The sequence below is a fragment of the Calonectris borealis genome, chromosome Z (assembly GCF_964195595.1).
Source record: "Calonectris borealis chromosome Z, bCalBor7.hap1.2, whole genome shotgun sequence".
Classification (NCBI taxonomy): domain Eukaryota; kingdom Metazoa; phylum Chordata; class Aves; order Procellariiformes; family Procellariidae; genus Calonectris; species Calonectris borealis.
In genome coordinates this window covers 61,802,875-61,819,887 of record NC_134352.1, presented here as the reverse complement: position 1 = coordinate 61,819,887, position 17,013 = coordinate 61,802,875, and the positions used below count along the sequence as shown (strand labels likewise).

At 36.5% G+C, this 17,013-nt stretch overlaps 1 protein-coding gene across 15 annotated transcripts in view; it reads right to left on the bottom strand.

Annotated features, from left to right (window-relative positions):
* TENT2 (terminal nucleotidyltransferase 2) overlaps positions 1-17,013 on the bottom strand; it is a 48,664-nt gene that overhangs the window by 8,718 nt on the left and 22,933 nt on the right. For 12 of the 15 annotated variants that reach the window (XR_012671088.1, XM_075138380.1, XM_075138382.1 and 9 more), the window contains 2 exons: positions 13,851-13,894; positions 6,778-6,914 (listed from right to left, as the gene is read on the bottom strand). Coding sequence is in view for 12 of the 15 variants with exons in the window: in XM_075138380.1 (XP_074994481.1) it covers positions 6,778-6,914; positions 13,851-13,894 (181 nt within the window). In the remaining 3 variants the exon portion in view is untranslated. Of the gene's footprint in view, positions 1-6,777; positions 6,915-11,568; positions 11,755-13,850; positions 13,895-17,013 lie in introns of those variants that run through there. The other 3 variants (XR_012671087.1, XM_075138388.1, XR_012671089.1) reach the window with 2 other exon arrangements.

Sequence of the window (17,013 nt, the reverse complement as noted above, 5' to 3'; positions counted from 1 at the left end):
TCAACTGTAAATCAAAATAGTCTATAATTCATCAGTTAAATCTGTGCTCCCTAGACCGCAGATCAGCTGTCATAACTCCATTAAGTCAGTGGCGACAAGACAGTTTATACCAGCTAGAAATCCGTGCCTGTAATTCTACAAATTATCTTGGATACAACTCATGATTAAAACCACTTAAGAAAGTGAGTTGTTGAATAACTGTACTTCCATAGAACACGTACATTATTCTTCTATTTAAGAATACGAATAGAGCCTATTTCAAAAAGGTGCAGGACACAACATATGAAGCATAGTTTAGGATACCTCAGATTACTTATTCACCTACTGCTGTGTATATTTAGATTTCTCTTGATATAGTCTTTAGAAAATTAGTACAGGTGATGATCATTTCTAGCATTCAATGCAAACTAAAGCTTTCATTCTAACCCATGACTCTCCCTCTCTTTAATTCCCATAGTGGACTACATTTGCAAGAGATATTGTTAAGCACCAAATACTTTCCTACCATGTCTTCTTAATAAACTACCATCAACACCTGCTTAACAAGAAATTCAGATGAATTGCTCAAAAAAACCCAAACACAAAAAAAGACAAAATAGAAAAAGCATGTGACTAGAGCACCAAAGAAGCTTAAACTGCAGCTCCAGAACATTGGTCATCAGCAGAAGCTAACAGTTCAACTCCTCTGCTTTTTCTAAAAGCTTATTTAAAAACCAGAGACATCTAGGCCACTGGGGGGAAAAAGTAGTCATGCAACAAAGTATTTGATCTATGGTTAAACCAGGCAGTATTGTTTCACTTCAAACATGTAATTCTTCTCTTGACTTTTTTTTCTCTAGGTTATACTTGGCTTGATCCCTTGCATTTATAATACACTGGTTTAGCAAAAAGCAACAAAAAAGGTGCCATTTCTAGCTATTTAAACAGCTTTTTATTTAAACTTGCAAACAACTACTCTATCTAATAGTCTCATTAAACCTTTACTAACCCTGCCTTGGTACCAAAATTAGAAATTAGAATTAGAAATTAATTGCCAATAGCAAGTAATTTGTGTATCAATTTTAACCATTTTGGCTTGCACACAATAACTTCATTATTGCCAATAAGAAACAAATATTCTCTGCATACACACTTTCAATCCATAAGTTAAAAATAACCATTTAAACAGCTATTTCAATTATCAGTTACTTCTGGTATTAGCTATGTGCTCCTCATGGAGAAGGCAAGAATTTGAAAGAAAAAGACCAGGCGTAAGTGTGTATGAATACACTACCAAGATGAAAAAGCTTATCCTTTCCAGAGCGTTCTTATAAGCCAAAGCCACTTGCATAAGCACACTAACATGGGTACAAATTCCAAGCATATTTAATTCAATATACTATTAAAAAATGATGCCTTTATTACCTGACCAATTCTACCCTGAAGAGAGCTGTCAGAAACTGTATTTCATATTTTGTCATGATAATGTAACCAATCTTTTATCACGTCCACCAAATACAACTTAATCAGTGAATGATCTTAAACAACTGCTACGTAACTTGAAACAATAAATTTAAGAGAAGTACAGTCCCAAAGGTTAATCTCTAGGTTCCCTAGCAGTAACTTCAGGGGAGCAAGGTCTTGCTTCAAGGTCTCGCTTTGTAAAGAGATAGCCAAGAGACAACCTGCTGCCTTCACTGACAGCTGCAGAAATGAAATCAGACACTCTCTTCAGAGGCCTGGTAAACAAGGACCAGTTTCCAAATACTTTCTTTTGAGAACACCTCCATACATTTTTCACTTGGTCACATTCACTGCGTGATCAGCGGACCTTTGATAGTTTGAAATACTTGAAGTTAAAATGGAGTTATAAGCATACTTTTAGCCAGCTGTATCATGCGAAACATTATGCAGACTTGAACTCTTATGGCAAGCTAATTATACAACCATGTCGGCAAATCAAGCTTTGCCATATGTAGTGTATGCACTACATATGCAGCAATATATATGCAGCAATTTCCAAATCACATTTCTGCTAACTTATGAAGGGGGATAAAAATTATATATGCAGCAATTTCCAAATCACATTTCTGCTAACTTATGAAGGGGGATAAAAATTATTTCTTATAGACACACTGAAAATCCCAGAGCAGAGCTGTGGAATGTGCACTGTATAAATACATGGTAATCAGCAATTTTCTGAAAAAGCTTATAGTCTAAATAAACAAAGCAGATTAAAAGAATAAGGGAAAAAAACACAGCACAAGGAGATAAACTTATTCATGGCTGCACAGCATGCAAGGTTCCTGTTTCTTCCTTTGCGCCGCTCCTGTTTCTTCCTTTGTGCCCTACTCTTTGGGCCCATCCTGCCCTTAAATATTATTCACTACATCAAGTAAAATAAAACAGGTTTTAACTGAAATACCTACTGGCCTTTTCTAGACTGAGGGGGAAGTTTAAAACAATGGATCTCCATCTTCTCTTCATCTTCCTGACCAATACATGTAAAATAGTTGATCAGTTATGCATTCCAGGCAGGTGGCGTCAATGACTCATTCTGTCCAAAATTATGATCTTCACACATGATCTGATCATGCTTGACTGCATGCTGTTCTTTCAGCAAAACAGATCCCGTGTATCAAACCTGGTAGTGTTGCGTCCTACTTCATAGATAGGAATCTACAAAAATCACCTTTATGAAAACTGAAGTAGCTCTCGTGACTGAATCAATCTCTTTATTGTCTTTAATAATCTTTTCATCAAACACGTTACAGTTCAGTAATGAAAGTTCACTGGCATAATACAGGTCATTTAAATGGGACCTAACTTAATAGTCACAGTATCTGAAACAGAATCTCAAAATTTCTGTGCATAAAAACACTAATAAGTGTTCTACATGGAAAGCAAACACTGAAAAAAATATTGATTACAGCAATGAAACACATTCAAGAGTAAAATACTAGCTCTTCCATGAAAGGCAGAACTAACAGAGCCCTGTGAGTGTGTATTTAACTCTTATCCTCATTCCCACCTATAATGTTGTTTTCATCAGCAACCTCAAAGCAAAGATAACTGGATAGGGTGACACTGTCCTTGTTCTCATCAGCTGGCTATCACACACACAAATCTTTAAACACTACGTTCTTTCGCCTGCCTTTTCCCCAGCATGGGCATTAATTTGGGTTTCTCTTCTTGAGCCATTACCAGTTTTTATGAAACTATACGAAATTTTAGTATCTTCGAGACACACAGCCGGCTCCTTTCAAACAGGATTTATAATTGTCAGGGATACACAGATGGTCCCCGATTAAGTTTTATTTCTGTAGCAGAAAGAGTTAAAAATAATACAGGTTGCTGCACTAGGTGCATCATTTCCTAATAGGACTTCTGAGCTGTGTAACATTTTCAACACAGGAATTCTAATAGCTATTTTTTACAGGGTTTTTTTTTGTTTTGTTTTGTTTTTTTAAACAGAATATCACCAGCCAAATGTTTAAATGCTTAACAGGTACTTAACACTGGAAAAACAAGCCAGATATTCTTTTTTTGGTTGGTTGTTTTTTAAAAATCTTTTCTTTCCTTGATGTCAGCAACTATCCTGTCTTCATTGTCCACTTTTTCAAGCTTTGTTTTAACCAGAAGCTCCTCTATGCCTCCGTGATTAAATTTAGGTAACATTTTTTTCATAACATTCATAACATTTATGATCACCACGAAAAGTAATATTCAGGGATTACCATCAATTCAAGTACTGATATTGCAGCATTGTTAGTCTTCATACTTCTTAGTATATCCTGCATGTGTAACAGCAGGTAAAAACAAAAGTCTTCCTGGACCAGCTACTGACTTATGCAGAAATGTGCTCTTGACTATGTTCACAAGCACCCAAACCAGAAAAGTCAAATTAGGTATTTTTCCTGCATTTGGAGAAGATCTTCTCCACTAGTTTGCAAACCAGAAACTTCTTCCTTAGTTGAAAAGATATTTACTTCCATGTGAGAAGATCAACAGCTCGTTACACAGGCAAGTAGTAAAGGATGCACCTAGTGTCCCACATAAATTAGGAACTTGAGGATATCCTCCAGTAGTATCTTCTCATTTACCTGTTTAGCAAACAGCACCTTGCCAGCTGAAAAGACAGGTTTAGGAGAAACGTTTAGGACAGAAGACCATTCCCTTATCTGCAGAGAGCGTTGAAGGAAAATCTTTTATGTGAGTATCTCTCAGAATGAGGCTTAAGCATGCACAAAGTGCAGTTAGTACATGAACTGCCACAGGCCATATGGATTTAGCTTACATATTCCACATGTGGTGCACACCCCAGCAATGTTTTCTTACAACGATTGCATGATTGTTCACTTCTTACTTTGAAGCAAAATATGAACACTTCAAAAATTATAATGAGTATCCAGCAGCTATATATTTTGTTCTCCTTCCAGGAAATCAGTATGATGCACATACACAAGACAGCAACATGTATGAACCAACGACCTCAGAAACAAGTTCTTCAGAAGATCTTTAAGCTTATTTGTTGCAACTGATAGATACAGCCTTTATCATAACAGGGCAGCCCCACCATCTCTCTCTCCATTGCACCGCTCTCCTCTGTCTCTCTCCATTGCCTCTCTTATATCTTCCTTCCGGCAACGATCCATGTCTGCTCACAATTCCCTTCACCTGTTTCTGTTCTTGAATCAGCTGGTACTCATTAGGCCACCTCTTAATTCTTCTCCACATCTCCCCCTTTTGTTTATGGTTTTGTATTGCCAAAGTCCTATCCGAAACTCCCGATTCCAGAATTCTTCTCCACATCACCCCCTTTTTTGTTCTCAATTGCCAAATTGTTCATTATGTTCACTAGAACAAGTTCATATTCAAATGAAACCTGTGACCCATATTCTTTTATTGATTTGCATACCTCCTTAATCACCTCATATGGTAGACAAACTTAACATTTCTAATTCTTTTTCCTATTCTCCATAACCCATATTCTTTTATTGATTTGCGTACCTCCTTAATCTAATTCTTTTTCCTATTCTCCATAACCCATATTCTTTTATTCATTTGCATACCTCCTTACACAAACTTAACATTTCTAATTCTTTTTCCTATTCTCCATCACACAGTTCACTTTCCTCTAGAACATCACTGATATGTGTGTGTGTGGGTACGAATCCCTGCAGCAGATCTTCTTGGGGGGGAGGGCAGGAACAAATAGTGCTTTAGCCTCTATCGCTGCAAAACTTCATCTGCCGTTGGTGCAAGTTCAAATAAATCTTTCTTATTTTTTGATTTTCCCTCCAGAATTGCTGCCATTACATTCACTAGAACAAGTTCATCTTTAGCCTCTGTTTCTGTAAAGCTTCATCCGCCATTGGCACAAGTTCAAATGAATCTTTGTTATCTTTTGATTTTCCCTCCAGAATTGCTGAATCAGTCACGTTTTGCAACACCTGCTCTGCAGGACGCAACTTCTGCAGAGCTGCATACACACAATATTCCTTCTAGAACTTCTAATTGCAAAGTTTTCCTCTTCAGTTCTTCTACTGAGATGCCGACTACCCCATGACTAATTTATAAAGTTCATATAACTTCCCCGCGGCTGCTCACCTCTGTATCCGTTTCCTTTCAACAGCTTTTTTTCTTTTATCCCGTTTCCTTTCAACGGCTTTTTTTCTTTTATCCTGTTTCCTTTCAATGGCTTTTTTTTCTGTTTCCTTTCAACAGTTTCTATCCCGTTTCCTTTCAACGGCTTTTTTTTTCTGTTTCTTTTCAACAGCTTTTGCCGTTCAGCGGGGCTCACCACCAGATATTTCTATTTCCTTTCTTGAAGACCTTCTTTCTTCAGGTTTTCTTCTTCAAGTCCCTGTTCGGGCGCCAATTGTTGCAACTGATAGATACAGCCTTTATCATAACAGAGCAGCCCCACCATCTCTCTCTCCATTGCACCGCTCTCCTCTGTCTCTCTCCATTGCCTCTCTTATATCTTCCTTCCGGCAACGATCCATGTCTGCTCACAATTCCCTTCACCTGTTTCTGTTCTTGAATCAGCTGGTACTCATTAGGCCACCTCTTAATTCTTCTCCACACTTATTGAAATACAACCATCTGATATTTTATACGGACAAGCACTTTTTCTAAGAAATTCTCGAGTGACAATTTGGCAAAACGTTTGTAATCTATAGCTTTCTCTGATGCCCTCACAACTTTAGCTTTTCCTTCTCTTCTACAAGAAAAGTCCAGATGCCAAAATTAAACTCAGATTTTAGCAAACCAACAAGGTTAGGGAACCAACTATATATGGGAGAATTCTTCACTAAGTGTGGCCTATCCTATGTTGATCTATATTATAGTCAAAGTAAGGAGCCACCTGGTCAGTTACCTCCATTGACTTGTGGTGACAGAAGACAAGCGCAGCTATTAAGGTCCAAATATTTTATATCACAATCAATACCTTAAACTACAACTAACAATAGATTTTTCTCACACATGGATAGGCAGTTTTAGAATAGTGTAAGATAACAAAACCTCGCTATTTTTAAAGGACAAAACTCTCTAACTTCTGGCAGCTATTTTACCAGATAGGATGCTTGGCTAAGCAAAAGAGGTCAGACACTCTTTATCAGCATTCCTGATTCCAGTTATCCTTTAGTGTTTTCACCCATTTCCTCTCTCTCAGTTACCACTCCTGCATTACTACTATTTTTTCTCTTCAAGGGTTATAAAGTGTTGATGTATTGAATAGAAGGAATCAAAGTTTTGCATATTCCAAAACACTAAGATGAACTTATTACTTACTCAAATTCTGTGGCATAATATTTGAAGAAGCCTATTAGCAAATCTCCAAGACTTGATCCATTTTTTGAGAGGTAAGGAGGAATGGTACATGGAGCTTGATGAACAAGATGCAACTGCATAGTAGGATCAAAACATTCCTGTCAAAATAAAATCAGAAAGTATGTATATACACACACACACACACAGAGCGCCTTAATCTAGGTGCATATATTTTTCACAATAATAAAGCTGCCTATTCTTTACTTATTAGAAGTCCAAGGACAACTTACAAGCAAAGGACTATTTCTGTTGTGCTCCTCTGTTGGATACTAGTTACTCCCCCTGAACTCAGGTAGAATCATCTTGCACAGGAGTATCCAAGACCATCCCTTGCCATCTGTTTGCTAAAGAATTTTAACATGGGAGAATCTCTGAACTGGACTTGCGTTTACATGCTAGTAAAACCACATGAGCAGAAGCTGAGTAAAGTAGCCTGCACTGAGCTGGCTGCAGTTGAACTGAGATAGGGTAGGTAAAGTTAATGCACTTATTGCCAAGTTCCCATAACTGTGGTACAGAAACAATCCAAAAGGAAGGCCTGACTTATTTTTCCCACAGCATAGAGTTAAAATTGCACATGAAACCCACTGGCTCTAATATGAACCTGCATCCTCCCACATAATGAGTTCAAAGACTGCAGCAGCACCTCCTCTAGCCAACCTATCTGAAAGAATAAAAAAAAAAAGTTATACAAAACACCTGAATACACAGAACGCAGTGTTTAAGCTGAAGTATGCTTTCCTTCGGGGGGGGGGGGGGGGGGGGGGGCGGGTAGAAGAGGAGGGCAGGGGTAGTGAAAGTCGGGTTTGCTATAAGCAAAAGTCACTATTGCCAGCTTAAAAAGGAATCTACATAAGACTAAATTAACATGGTTTTAGATCTGCTATACTGTTTGGGTGTCCAACTGCATCCTTTAGATTCTTCTGAGAGACTGGGGTACATGGAGGAGAACGTATCTTCTCTTGCTAGAGGAACAATTTTTAAAACCTGATAATACCAGGATACTACATTTTACAGCAATGTTGTGTATTTTAAGGAAAATGAACCCAAGACACACAAGAGCAAGCTTTACATTCACATAAAGAAATACATCTATGTAAATTTAGGAACCTATTCAGTCATTCCTGTATCTCCCCTCCCACTCCTTTGTTATTTTAAAAAGTAGTATCAGGCATGACTCAAACTTTATAATAGTAGAATATCACTGGAAGCACTATACACTGTAATAGTATTTCCATGTTCACAGCTGGCAGTGCTTCCTCTGAGAAAAGTATCATTAGTGATCAAACCAGTAGGACTGGAAATTTTGGGACTCCAGTCCTCTTTTGCCAATTCTAGCAAAACCTCCTGGAACCTTGCACAACACCTTCTAGGGAAAAAAGGGCATTCTTCCAGCTATGAAAAATTTCAAGCCTTGTTGTCACATGATATATCTTTGCATATAAAATACTAATATAGCTAGCAGAGCTCAGAATTTAACAGCTCACAACCCAATAGAACACACCAAAAACATGGAGACAGACAGACATAAAAAGCAGATATGCAACATATAAAGATCTAAAAGGGGGACAGTTGTTCCTATATTATACAGTATATACAGTTTTAACCCCAAAGGTAATCAGACAGGTACTACAGTGAAAGTCACTCCTTGCCCATTCCCACAGAAAGCTGTAGAAGAGTCACAACAAATGAATTTAGTATTAACCGTGTAACAGCTCAATGAGGAAACGGACACGGGGGGAGAAAAAAGGAAAGGCTGCTGACCTTCAAAAAATACAAAACAGAAATGCAATGAAATTACTACAACAGATGTCTACTAAGACTAATAAGTAAATGTTCAGAGGCAGCAGACATTTTTGAAAAGGAGAACAAGATTTTTTTTTTTTATGCTTTGAATGTTCAAATCCTGAGAACTTCTCCACTGCAAGAAAAATCTGCCACTATAGTGAGGTTGGCATACTGAGCAGCTAAAAAGTTACACTTTGGGATATTATTTTTCAGAATAATAAATAAGCTATTTTTTTTAGCACTTTACAAGCTTAGAGAGGATGTTGCTTTTTCTTATCAATATTGACCTTAAGTACACTTTATTTATGTTTTATATGTTGATCACAATTAAATTATTTTTATTAGTGTTTGTACATCATTTGAATAAGAAAAAATAAATCAACAGTTTTACTAACAGCAAAAGACAACATACCAAATATAGTTGTAATAAAACTTACAGCAAAAAAGAATACATGTGTGCCCGTGTGTGTATGCTTACATCCAGAAAAAATGAAAAAGCAAAAGGATATCAAACACAACTTTATACAAAGATATTTTTTCAATAAGATTTGAATAGCAGTTAATGAAGTAGTTACAAAAATGAAAAAGTTAATCAAAAAGTTACAAAACCTTGCAGAGTTTTAAAATCACAAATCTGTATTTTGAAAAGGGTGATTATGATAGAAGTATAGTCCAGATGAAGGTGTGTTTCAGGATATTTAGTTTGTCTGTTTCTTCACAGAGTTTGCAACTGATCAAGTGTCATGTAAGCAGTGGTGATAAAACAGAAAGGCTCCTCATTTGAGGACCACATTCCAAAGATTCCCACCCATGGCAGAAGAGGTAAAATTCCTAACCTGCATTAGAAGGCAGTTTTCTAAATATTCATCTAGTAATTAGGATTAAAACTCTTCAATTCTGCAACCTTAAATTATGATGTTTAATTTTTTTTTTCAAAAGCAAATTCAATTTCTTGAAACCTGCAGTTCCAAGTTTTACCACGTATATTAAATACACTTGCCTCACAAAGGTCAGGCAAATCAAAGTTTTCCTTACTCAAAGGCATTTGCCTGCAAAAAATAAATGCATATTATTCTATACAAGTGCTCTAGTAAAAATGCAAGTTACAGTCTATAGCAGCTAATCATTTAAAAACCCAACCACCTAGTTTAAGAGACACACGTGTAAATAATTCCCATCTCCACTTGTTTTAGTGGTTATACCACTATGAAAAGGACTCTTAAAAAGACAACTAAGTATTACAAAATGGAAAGCATGACTGAAATTACTTTTCTGGAAGAAAATTTTTTTTTACACTAACTAAAGCAAACTGTTAATCATATGTTTCTGATATTGTTAGTCAACTTATTTTTTTAAACACTGCGAGTTGCTGATCACCACATGTAGAAGGAAAAAAAAAGTGTTTCATCTTTCTGAAATACAGAAAATTTGTTCTGGAAGAAATTGCTATTACCAGGTTAGAAAGTTTTACATGTAAAATCAAATTAATTATTACTTCAAATTGGGTATGGGGAAGATTTAATGAAAACTTCTGTCAAGATATACCAATATTCAATATATCAATAACCAATAATGTAGTTTGTTTAAGGTCATTTCTTAACAAAGCAATCACTCAGTGTCCAGTGAACAAGAGGTCAGACCAGCCATAGGATACCCAGGCTCATTTTTCCGCTTTGCCACAGACAACCCATGAAAATCCATTAGCCTCAACCCACATCCATTCACCTATTGTAAAACAGGGATAACAGTACTTTTCTTCCTGCCAGAGGGACTCAGGGAATAACTGAACAGAACAAGGTATAGATTGTAGATTCTATACATAAGGGAGGTTGGTAATAAAACAGAATTGTAAAGCATCCTTCAAACTAGCTTAGTTTCAAGAAGGTCCTCCCTTTAAGCTTTCCATTCTTAACTTGCTCTAGAAGGCAAAAAATTCAGCTTCTTTTAAAATTAGTTCCTAATTTGCTTACTGTATCTTTGCCTCATGCTGTCATGGAAAAGAAATTCAGGATCTGATTGAGGAACAAATATAAATGAGCTATCCATTATTTCAAAATACCCTAGAAAAAGGGACCCTAAAGTCTTTTTTCCTTTTTTTGCTAGATCTCTAATCTTTACCTTGGTTGGCTGATTTCTCAAGGAAACACTAGCATTCAGCAACATGCTTCATGTTCAAGCTACATAATGCTTACACATATTCTCATTCCACCTTAGACACTGGAAAGGAACACAAGCGTACATCAAAAAATCTTTACATTTGAATATCTTGATGTATAATGAGTTTAACTCTGACTGTACAAGATTCTTCCTTCAAAAAAAGTTTACAGTGGTAACATCAGCATAGCATCTTCCCATTTTTGATAGGTATCTATATTCATACACATATGAAATAGCCTTCCCCAGTCTTAAAAATGGACATTTAACTCATGTTTATACTTTAAAAAAGCTTGAAGAATGAAGCAAATTGTGTCTGTCCAAGGACTGACTCCTGTGCATGAAGGAGCTACAGTAAGCACCATCCCATCTTCTGCCTCGCCCTTTGCAAGATATGACTGCTCGTGAAGCTGAGGCAGCAGAAACAAGAATGTGTTCATGCTAGAGTCCACAAAGTTCACAATCCAGAGCACTAGTGGAGACCCATCCCCATCTGGATTTAAGCTAATATGCCAGGCTGCTCTGGAACACTGGGGACTCAGGCACAAGTTCCCTTCTGACTCTCAGTTGCAGCAAGGTTCACCTCTGGCAAACACACAGGCAAAACAACTAGAAGCCATAATGGACTAAGACACCACAGGTTCTCCAGAGCTCGTCTGTAGAAGTCCTGACTTGCAGGCAAGTTCTATATAGACTTCAGAACCAATCAACACATTTTGTGGGCTACTCTTATCTACCCCATCTGGCTGGGGGGGACAGGAAGCTGCAGAATCCAAGCCCACATTGGTGTGGTCCAATACTCCCTCTAACCTAGTGGTTGCAAAACACGTCAGCTCAAGTGCCAGCTGGAGACTCCACCATGGCAACAGAACGCACAGGTGGGCAGATCTGGTGGCTTTCCAGGACTTCTCACCCTTCTGCGGTAGGGATACACTGAGTCACAGAATCTGCCTTTTGTTTCTCGCTCAAGGTAAGTGTGTCTCTTCTACACGGCACCTACAATTTAAAACAAGCAGTTTCCTTCAAAGTGCTTATTTTCCCTGTTCAAAGCTGCAGAAAGAGCTGCAGATTTGATTTTGAAAAAAAACAGATTGTAGGTAGGGTGGTTTGTTTCAGACAGGGAGAAGCAGTATTTATGTGTAGTATTAGGATGGAGACACAGCTTTCACCAGCTACAACCACAAGAAAAACGTATGGTTTCTTTGGATACTGACATTTGCCCGTGCTTTGTAATTATTTCTGCAAGCTACAAGACCAGAATTGTTTTGGTGTATTTCTTATTTTCATTTTAAATTTCTTTGCAATATCGGTATTCAGAAATTGTAACTTTTCATAATTTTTAAACACTTAATTATATTCCTAATGGAGACAGTAGACCAAAAAGATATTTGCAGATTTCTAGCATCTTTTTTTTTTAAATCTTAATCCATAGGTTTGAGTTTTATAGTAAGCATGTATAAAATATTCTATTTTATTAGCAATGAAATTCTCTAATTTTATTAGAGAATACTTAGTCCATCCTCCAAAGGCAAGATAACTAACAACAACAACAAAATCTACATTGAAACAGGGTAAAAGATGTTATTTTTACAGCAGTGTTCTAGAAACACAGGAACCTGCAAGTGATTTACCACTTTTCACAGAACACAAGAGAAACCCTTGCATTTAGTACAAATTCATTAGATTTTTCAGCTTTTGGTATTGTATACTTTTGCTTTAATCATTTAAGCCATTAATATTTGTATAGCACTCTGAAGGCCTTTACACAGTTCAAACACTACAAATATAAATGTTTGCATAATTATTACAGAGGAGTCAAAAGTTACCAGTTCTTACAGTTGTTTTCTTTAAATTACACGCTACACAAAACTTAAAATATACAGCATATGAACTTTAAGCAAACATAATTAGCAAATTCAGCAATTCAAAAAACCCATCAGATAAAGCTAAGTGTACAAGAAATGAAAAACAGTTTCAAATGCTTTTGAGCACTAACAATGAAGAAATTAGAAGATATATAAGCACAGTAAAAAATCAGAGGAAAAAATAAAGACCATAAAAATTTAGCACAGGTATGCCTAAGCAGGTATACAAAATAGAAATAAAACTGCAGTGTCCTATAGCTCAAAGCTTTCTTCTGCATCTCTATTATCTTAATTACCCCAAATGGCTGACACCACAGTATTGTCTCCCAGTGACATAAAATATTCCCATTTCAGCATTATAGGAAATATATGCAAAAGAAAGAATGGCTTTCTGATACTCCCTCAGCACAATTATCAGCAACAGTAAAAAAGCATACACAGACAGGGACACCAAACTATAGCAACTATGAATAAAGAAAAATTTTAAAAGTGACACATGAGAGGAAAGACGAGGAGGAAGAAATTGAGGAATTTTTGTAAATAAGTTATAGCATAGAACTATTCAGCAATAGCTTTTTTGTCCCCAGACAAATATTTAGGAGGGTAGCTCTTAATTCTAGGTAATCTTCCTTACATTAATTCTCATTAATTACAGTGGATTTCTGCAGAGGATCAAAGCATACCAATTCATAGAGTTCTCTGGAAATCAATAGAGTATGATCTGGACGTAACAGCAAAGTCCCAAAAAGGCTTTTTTTTTTGTTGGACTGAAGCCCAATTTTGTGAGGCCTCAAAAGTCTCCTTAGTAAACATGTATCATTCACTCTCTGCACCCAGAAATATCAGGCAACTCAACAGCTATGGGAAGGTACGGAATTCTGAAACGCCACAGTTGGATGGAAAAAACATTACTTAATGTATTAAGAATCAGGAAGTTATAGATGACACAGGGATATTTTCATGCCAGCATAAAGAGAATTAGGTCAGCAGCTCTCACTAGCACTCGTTTCAAACTGCGTGTGAAATCTCATATATAACAGACTGTTTCACTAAAGAAATGATCAAAAGCAGCAAATAACCTTTTACACGCTTATGTTTAGTGTATCAGTGACCAAGCTTACAGACTGCGTTTAACTTAATCCATTAGAGATATTTAAGAATTTATCTATTTTAGATAAGCAGCTTCATACACATATATGATGTAGTAAATTCATAAGAAACACTTACTGGGTAAATTTTTTGAAGGGATGGAAGGATGGGTTCAGGTAGGGCTATAAAAAAAAAAGTTTAAAGTTGCTGTGATTCATGTAATTCACAGGAAGCAATATTGTATCAACTACACCAAAGGGTTGGACTGAATTTCCATCTTAAAAACATCTATCAAGAACTTCACTTTCATGCATTTTGTAAAATAAAAGTTATTCACCAAATCTTTCTAATACTACTATATACAAAACACAGTAAAAGGAGTTAATTCAGTTAAGAGAAACTGTTACTAAGATACTACTATTTGTAGAAGACATGAAAAATTCTACAGCAGCTGGGTATGACTTCACTTTTAAAATTCATACTAATTCATGGCTATAAGAAACTCATCTAGATTCCCTAAAGGAAAAATCAGAGCTTCACTCATTTTTTTCTCCTATATCTAATACAATATGGTTCTATCACAGCATAGGAAGTCTTCAGATACAGCAAAAGTACACATTCTTGAGCTGCAAAGTATTACATACTGAGTCTCCAAAAGAAACCTAAAGATAAAATGCCCAACACACTTAGTCGGCATTGCTAGCAAAATCCCCATAAAATACATAAATGCAGTCTAATGCTGTTAGCTGATCTCCTAAACGGCAAACAGGTTATAAAGATTATGCAGACATTGACGATACCAACAAACACAAAATGAACTAAACAATTGTAATTTTTATGAAAGTCATGGATGGGGAAAGCATCTATTGCACAATACAAGTAATAGGGAAAAAACTTATTTCCCAGTTTAGCTGGTCCTACATATAGAAAAAAAAATCCCAAAGTATTCACATCCCACTCAAGCCTTAGAACGGCTACAGAACTGTTAGAGAACTCCTCATACTTAAGTTTTAACATCATGTCTTCAGCATGTTTTGTTTTTTTTTTTTAAATTTGTCTACATCATTCACTAGGGAGAATCATAATTAAGTTCAGCACACAGGACTTTGACTTGGAACTTAATTCACCCTTCAGACAAGATCTCACAGGGAATGAGATGTTACAAAATCCTTCTTCCATAGGGACTAAGAATCAGAACAGCAGAATTCTGAGAACGTGCTTGGGGTATCTTCAAAGAGTATACTATATTAAATAGCAGGACTGCTAAGAATATGATCACAGCTGCTTTAGTAATATTTTTATTTTGTTTGTGGGTGTTTAAAAATATGCAAGAGCATCTTATTTCTGCAACATCTTGGATAATTTCCAGTTCTCTGCCACACTAAAATAAAATGCAACAAAATCTGAGCAATACAAGCAATCAAGATATTTTATCTGGGTCTGTATGCTATACTAAGAGGATGGAGTTAAGGGGAAAAATTACCACTTACCACTAGCATTCACCACATGAGTTTTCCTTTTCTTACTGTACAAGATAGACCTGTTACCTGGAGGGAAGTTCATGTACAAGACACTGATGTATCTACAAAATAAACTCAAGCCACACTAACCTTAGGTCCAAAGACATCCACACGAGTATAAGAATATGGAAATGGTTAAGTAGTAAAGGAAAGAAATTTGCCTAGTGAAGACAGGAACACTATTTACTGCAAAAGAAAGCTTTTGTTTTTATTTTTTTCCCTCCCCAGTAACATCAACAAAAGCTCTATTAGAAATTCTATTACTAGGGCACAAGCTACTTTCAGTAGCATCACATGCATGTAGCAGAAATGAAAAGAAAAAAAAGAAAAGGTTAAAATCTGCATGAATAAAACATCAGAATCTAAACAGCTGGTGCTAGATACATGTCCACACTTCAGCCTTTTTTAGCAGAAAAGGCTGATGAAGCACAGGTAAAAGGCTCTTCTTTGGTCTGCGGACTGCTGATCCTTCTGAGGCAGCAGACTGATCAGTTTTGCATGAAAAGGATTATTTGAACTTTTTTTTCCCTTCCCTAGACAGCTGTGGCAGCTGCCACAGACGACTACAGCAAATGCCCTCATGCTTGCACGGTTGTTAACATTCTGGCAAGCCTACACATTTATACTTCCTTGTAACTCCTACTCTCTTCCCTTTTGTGCCTTACTTTTATGCACAGCTCAGTAATTGGCTATCCATGAGTGCACACTGCACCCAACACAAGTCTCTAGAGTAACTGCGATATAATGAAAATAGATTTGGAGAACAAATTTCCAAGCGAAAAGGCCTGTTTCCATTAAAAGCGTAACACTATTAAATGCTTATCAAGTCACTGTTAAGATGTCACTAATTGCTAGACTATGTAAAGATACTTTTTCTCCTCTCCTGCTTGTGTTTCACCTTTACATAGCAATCTTCACATCCAGTAGTTCCCAAAATTTTCAATCTTGCATCTAATAATCACTTTGGGATTTTTAAGCTCATTGTCATGTCATCTCCTCAAATCAACACTTTTTGTTTGATTTTTTTTCCCTGGTGTGTATTAAGGATCTACATTGACATACTTGGTCACCTACAGTATTGTTTCAGAGCTGTGACAACAGACTTGGCCACATTTTCTCTTCTTTCCACAGAAACAAAGAAATCTATGGAATTCCACTCTAGTAGATGCAGAGGGAAAAAAAAAAACAGTCACTGGATAGACTAGCTTATGTCCCACTGTCCTCATGATTGGTACATTAACAAGCATACAGTATGGGCATCAAAGAATTCAGAAGTAACCCAGCCAGCTGGATCCCAAATACACAAAACGCCCTCCTACGTCCTGTACTACAGATACTGTTCAGCTGAAAGAAAGCCACCAGCTTGAGTCAACTATCATAAAAAGCTTTCCACCCTAGTACAGAGTGGGTGTAGCGTGATCTTGAAACTAATAAATAGTTGGCTACCCACTCTACAGCAAGTATCTACATTCCAGGCCAAACGAGCTGTCAGAAGAGATAAACATTGTTTCTACCTGATTTAAAAAAAAAAATTAAAACCTACACAAACGGACAAAGGGGAAAAGTCTAAAATGAGAGCCTAGGCAAACTGTCCACAGATATGATCATAAAATGTTAAGAACCTGTTGCCATTAAAGTAACATGAACAAGAATTATCAGCACATTACGAAAAAATTAAAACAAAGGTGTAGAATGAATACAAGCAGTAAAATACACAGTCTATACATGAACTGACAGGAATTAAGAAAATACTTCTAAAGGCATGTTACTCCACAAGATAT